We start from the raw sequence: 7,103 nt of genomic DNA on the forward strand, positions 1-7,103 counted from the left end.
TACATCAATCAAACAACCAATCATTCAAACAATCTCTCGCATTTGTCCTTCACGACAAGAGCAATTGCAGATGACAACGAGATTCATATTTATTGCCATTTCGTTTTTTCATACATTTCCACATGTATATAGTTACATGTAAATGCACGACCTGTTCAAGCATCGTTGTCTTCACCGCACAGTCGAGATATAATCATGTTCTAATACATTTACAAAAAGACCAGGCATCCTGAGGTCTTAATTGTCACTTAAATTAATAACAGTGAGCAAAGTTGTGATTGAAATCTACCTTTTAGATCTGATTACGACTGACAAAATCGAACAACTCATACATTGACATAAACATATATCTTTTAAAAAAAACACTAAAAACAAAACATGTTCAACTCCATGCATTATGTGATGTCTGCTGGGGCAACATTGCGCATCTTGAGAGATTGCTTGTGCCTGCCCAAAGCTAGACCCTGGCAATGATCTAAGCTGGGAGCTCATACGCATAGCTAGAGTCGCGTTTTGTCGCGTCAAAGCCTCTAGCCGTTAAATGAACTATTGCCGTTCAAATCTATTATGTGAACGTCGGGGTACATGTTATTCTCGGTGATGTCAATGTTGGTGGCTCTGCAGAACAACGAAGACATGGACAAAGCCAGGTCAGGATTGATGACGAATATGTCACCTCTTGTCCTCCACTCGTCCAGTTGCGTCATCGTGACGTCATAGTCTCCAGGGCTGGCGTCACTAAGAGGGTAGAAATCAGTGTCGAAGGTGACGTTTGGAGCAGGGTTTCCTTCCGCAGTGCACGTGGCTGCCAAAGACTGCAAAAGATCGTTACAATATTGCACTTTTTGTACATGTATACTACGCTAAAGCACTTCAAGAAATAATTGCGATCATTTGTCATCATCTTGGAAGAAAAATTCTCTGTCTGCCTGTCCATCTCTCTCTGTTTGTCTGTCTGTCTGTCTCTTTCTCTCTCTCTCTGTCAGTCTCTGTCTCTCTCTCTCTCTGTCAGTCTCTGTCAGTCTCTCTCTCTCTCTCTCTCTCTCTCTCTCTCTAAAACAATATACACGACACGCCTAACCTGCAATACTCCCTCTCCTTTCATCCTCCCCATCCACCTCCCCTCAAATCTCTGCCAACCAAACCCCCACCCAAAACACCCCCACCCGGCCCCTCGCGCCAAGCATTCGTCCCCACCCTCCCTCCTTTTGCTCTTATTATCAAAGTTCAGATCCTCTTACCCCGTTTTCAAAGCGAGTCACTTGAGTCAAGTTCTGGTCGATTCGGGCAACCTTGACGACAGCCAGGTGGATGTCCATTGCGATCTCCTTCAACCCGGATCTGGCCGTGCAGCGAAAAGCGCCGGCGTCGGCGTAACTGACGTTGACGATATTCAGCTGAGTGGCAGACCAGTGATGTGCCGACAGCGTACGGTCATCTGTGGGTATCACGTCCCCGCTGGGTAGAATCTTGGTCAGCTCCGCAGCGGAAGAACCGCTTCCTGCAACCTCGCAGCGAATGGCACAGGTAGGATCACCTACGTCACAGACAACCTTTGAGGGGTTAGGCCTGAACTGGTCATGGACAAAACCCAGAAAGCCGTCAGGGAACGGGCCCGAGTGAATCTCGCTGTAGAATGTGACGGTGGTTGTGCTGACCAGTCGACGCAGCAGACAGTTCTCGGAACAGTTGAAGTCAACCTCCGCATAGATCTCCAAGAGGCCTCGAGGGTCGTCGAGGGTGGAGTTGATGCGGACCGTGGTGTGTCGGTCCCCGCTTTGCCCGTGCAGACTCACGGTCTCCAGCCAAATAGGAAATCCTCCGGGCGTGCCCTCTCCCGCGAGGAAGCGGTCCACCCTGTTCTGCACCGTGTCGGACTTCATGATGACCCAGCTTTGAAAGCGATCCTGGTCTAGGGCCTTGGGGTCACCCTCCACCTTCAACGTGAAATTCAGCTCGGCGTTACCTCCGGGCGGGAAAGTGACGTCACTTCCTGGATCGACTTCTGCCGTGATTCTCGGCACGACCATGCTGTTTGGCGTGTCGAGCAGCTGGAGGTAGGTTGTGAAGTAGCGATCCCAGTAGCTGAAGAGTAGGTTTGTTTGTCCCAAATCACGTGAGATGGTGTCCTTAGGAACGTGTATCTCCACCACCCCGAAGTCTCGGTTCTCCTGTGGTCTAGCCGCGTCCTCCCCTGGAGACAAAAACACAGGTAGCGTGTTGACAAAACATGACCCAAAACAAATATGTTCGGAAATAACTCTTCTCTGAATTTATATGGCCTGTATAGAGAGAAAGAAACGTCAACATGAGCCGGTAGGAGAATGTTGATATGATTTTCAAGATATGTCTGTTTTGCTATCAGCGTATAAGAAAAAAACTGGTTTTGTTAACGCTTAATTTCGACCAAAACAAAATATGAATCGTTGCCGTTCCTCAGACAGAACAGTCGCAATGGGGACTGGATCACGCCGGTCTAATTATGCCTGTCAGTCACAGCATTCCCGTGACCTTGATCAGCCAATCACTCATCTGACGTGGTGAATAATTAACAATTGAAATAGTCGTACACAATAAACCATGTGGAACATGTATTTCAGTTGCTTCTATTTTTCTTGTCCAAGAGAGCGTGACAGACTCAGAATCAACACCAGACTGTAAGGACCTGACATGTAAATATATTTTATACTTATACTTGATTCTTCAGAACTTTGACCGTGAAATTTCAAGTGAGCTGGGTATGAAAAATTACGTCTGTCAATTTACGTCAAATATCTTTTTACGTCATTTCCTTACTGTCTAACGCTCTCTCATGAACAAGGAAAATCGAAGCAACGGAAATGTATGTTCCACATGGTTTATTGTGTGTGATTGTTGTGTGTGAGAGCATTTCAGTTGTTAAATTCATCACGTCAGGTGAGTGATTGGCTAATCCAGATCACGAGATTGCTGTGACCGACAAGCATGATCAAATCGGAACGATTAGTCCCTATTGCACGATATTACTGAAAATTGTGTTGGGGTCAAAATTAGCTGTTAATAAAACTGTTATTTATAAATACGCTGACTGAAAGGAAACGACAACACACATGTCTCGAAAATGATATCAACATTCGCCTGCCGTCTCACGTAGTCTCCAATTCCTCGACGTGTTTGTTATCATCTAATAACAGTCAGCATATCAGCTCATATTGATCACCCACCAACCAACCAACCAACCAACCAATCAACCAACCAACCAACCAACCAACCAACCGAACATCGTATGTTGCAGGGGCGGATCAGTTAGTTTGTAAAGGGGTACTCAGAATACAACATTTAAAAACCGAGGGCGCGCAGTGCGCCAAGTGTGCTAGCGTGGTCAGGGGGCACGCATCCCCCCTCCCCCCGCCCAGAACTTGTTTTGTCTGAAAACGCCAAATGGTGTTATCTGGTGCCATTTGAGCTTCGGAATTGTCACGAAATAATCTACCAAATTCCCAGGTAAAACAAAATCTCTAGTTTGTGTTCTTTCTTCTTCTTTTGTTGTTGTTGTTGTTGTTGTTGTTGTTGTTGTTGCTTTTTTTTTAACAATTTTATTCAAATAAATAACTACAATTAATAACATCTCATACACTGAATTAAATACAACTTATCGAGTACAACAAGCTAACTTTTTTAACGTTTTGTTCTTCGAACACTCACCCAAAAATGCTTCTTATCTGTAACTGCCTATTAGAAATACTTTCCAACAGTAAAAACGAATTTGTTTTTTATATATACTAACGCACATCTTTCCGATTAAGATAATGTGGTTCAATTTATACATAGTTGCCCTTTTCACCATTACAAAATGCATACCAAATAAAACATCACTAACTTTCAAAACAATCTTAATTTCTAAAGTACGAAAAATAAATTCTTCAATAAACTTCCAGAATTTGTATACAACCGGGCATTCAAAAAAGAAGTGTTCAATGAAATCAATTACATCACAACAGTAATTAAATTTATTAGTTTCCGTTACTTTCATTTTACACAGGAGAATGTTGGTCGGATAAATGTTGTGCATAATTTTCCAGTGTAAAACTCTTAATCCAGTCTCCTGTGTTGACTGATAGGCAACTATCCAAGATCGTTCATCAATTTCTACATTAAACTTTCTCTTCCAAAATCCTCCGGAACATGGTACATCTGTTTTCATATTAATAATCTCTTTCCTATATTCTCTGGCACTTAACACATTTTTGCCGTTAAACAGTGGTAAGGTAATACAAACATCATCAGTCATATTTACAACATTAATTTTTTTCCTCATAAATAATGACACAGCAGCTTTTACAACATTATATTCAAGAATTCGGTTTGGCGAATATCCAATCAAATCACATATGTCTTGATATGATAATATGTCTCCCGAACGTACAATGTCAGTTAATACCAATACACCTCGTTGTATCCAACTTTCAAAAAATAAAACTTTGCCACTATACGTTATGCATGCATTATTCCATAATAAAGTCGGCCCGACTGTCCCACGATCGTAGTGGTTATTATCCAGCCAATATTTTAATACTGCTTTCCAAAAGTGTGATTTCACTAGGTCTAATCCTTTAAATCTTGCACTGTTTACATTCGATAAGAAACATTCAAAATGCTTTCCAAAACGCAAATACATCATCTTTGGAGTGAAACTCCAATTATCATTTTCATTTGATGTAGTCAGTTGTGAAACCCATTGTAATAAAAAAGAAATTTGCATTTGCCTATACTAATATCGATCACCTTTTTCAATTTCAAAACATAAAACGCTTCTTTTCACCTTTTCAAAGGCCTTCCGATTACAATCTCTTTTTCGCCACAAAAATCTAAACAATAAGGTATTGACTTCATTCAAAACACAGTCAGGTAATACAAACGCTTGCATAATATACACAAATTGTGAAATTAAAAACGTTTTCACAATACATATTTTCCCTACAATGCTCAAATTTCGCTTCTCCCATGCACAAATCAATCGCTTAATATTTCTTATTCTTCCAGTCCAGTTATCTTCTACCAAAGAAGCACTCTTATCATTACAAAAATATACACCCAAAATCTTCAACTTTTTCTTCCAAACAAAATTATAAAAGGTTTCATCACAATGTTTCCTACTACCCAACCACATCGCCTCAGACTTTCTCTTATGTATCCTTAAGCCTGAAAAGCTAGAGAAGTCATTCATTATTTCAAGTGCATAATACATATCAATCTCATCCTTCCGTCGCGATATAACCTTGAATGGTTGAAAACGACGTTAAACACCAAATAAAGAAAGAAAAGAAAGAAAGATCTCATCCTTTAAACAAGTCGCGTAAGGCAAAAATACAACATTAAGTCAAGCTCAGTCGAACTCACAGAATGAAACTGAACGCATTGCATTTTTTCCGCAAGACCTGTCCACCGCTCATGGCAAAGGCAGTGACATTAACAATCCAGAAAAGCGCGGTAGCGGTTGCGCTGAGGAGGATAGCACGCTTTTCTATATCTCTATTCTTTTTAACTGTCTAAACTTTTTTTTAATCCAAACATATCATATCATATATGTTTTTGGAATCAGGAACGGACAAGGATTAAGATGAAATTGTTTTTAAAACGATTTCGGAAATTAAATTTTAATCATAATTTTTATATTTTTAATTTTCAAAGCTTGTTTTTAATCCAAATATAACATACTTATATGTTTTTCAGATTTTTAATGACCAAAGTCATAAATTATTTTTTGAACCTCCAAGCTGAAATGCAATACCGTAGTCCGGCCTTCGTCGAAGATTGCTTGGCCAAAATTTCAATCAATTTTATTGAAAAACAAGTCGCGTAAGGCGAAATTACTACATTTAGTCAAGCTGTGGAACTCACAGAATGAAACTGAACGTAGTCCGCCGCTAGTGCAAAAGGCAGTGAAAGTGACGAGCCTGTTTGGCGCGGTAGCGGTTGCGCTGTGCTTCATAGCACGTTTTACTGTACCTCTCTTCGTTTTAACTTTCTGAGCGTGTTTTTAATCCAAACATATCATATCTATATGTTTTTGGAATCAGGAACCGACAAGGAATAAGATGAAAGTGTTTTTAAATTGATTTCAAAAAATTTAATTTTGATCATAATTTTTAATTATTTTAATTTTCAGAGCTTGTTTTTAATCCAAATATAACATATGTATATGTTTTTGGAATCAGAAAATGATAAAGAATAAGATAAACGTAAATTTGGATCGTTTTATAAAAAATTTTTTTTTTACAATTTTCAGATTTTTAATGACCAAAGTCATCAATTAATTTTTAAGCCACCAAGCTGAAATGCAATACCGAAGTCCGGCCTTCGTCGAAGATTACTTGGCCAAAATTTCAATCAATTTGATTGAAAAATGAGGGTGTGACAGTGCCGCCTCAACTTTTACAAAAAGCCGGATATGACGTCATCAAAGACATTTATCGAAAAAATGAAAAAAACGTCTGGGGATATCATACCCAGGACCTCTCATGTCAAATTTCATAAAGATCGGTCCAGTAGTTTACTCTGAATCGCTCTACACACACACACGCACACAGCACACACACACACACACACACACACACACACACACACACACACACACACACATACACCACGACCCTCGTCTCGATTCCCCCCTCTATGTTAAAACATTTAGTCATAACTTGACTAAATGTAATGAGGGTGTGACAGTGCCGCCTCAACTTTTACAAAATGCCTGATATGACGTCATCAAAGACGTTTATCCAAAAAATGAAAAAACGTCCGGAGATATCATACCCAGGAACTCTCATGTAAAATTTCATAAAGATCGGTTCAGTAGTTTACTCTGAATCGCTCTGCACACACGCACGCACAGACACACACACACACACAAACACACACACACTAACTCACACACACACACACACATAAACACAGACACACACACACACACACACACACACACACACATATACCACGACCCTCGTCTCGATTCCCCCCTCTATGTTAAAACATTTAGTCAAAACTTGACTAAATGTAAACAAGTCGCGTTGGGCGAAAATACAACATTGAAACTGAACGCATTGCATTTTTTCCGCAAGACCTGT

The 7,103-nt window shown here is 40.2% G+C and overlaps 1 protein-coding gene across 1 annotated transcript in view; it reads right to left on the reverse strand.

The window, feature by feature from the left end:
* Nucleotides 1-417: 417 nt before the first annotated feature.
* LOC138978257 (uncharacterized) overlaps nt 418-7,103 on the reverse strand; it is a gene marked incomplete in the record, with an annotated part of 13,774 nt that continues 7,088 nt past the window's right edge. The window contains 2 exon segments of the mRNA XM_070350924.1: nt 418-815; nt 1,242-2,194. Of these exon segments, the coding sequence (XP_070207025.1) occupies nt 531-815; nt 1,242-2,194 (1,238 nt within the window).

This window comes from Littorina saxatilis, linkage group LG10 (genome assembly GCF_037325665.1).
Source record: "Littorina saxatilis isolate snail1 linkage group LG10, US_GU_Lsax_2.0, whole genome shotgun sequence".
Taxonomy (NCBI): domain Eukaryota; kingdom Metazoa; phylum Mollusca; class Gastropoda; order Littorinimorpha; family Littorinidae; genus Littorina; species Littorina saxatilis.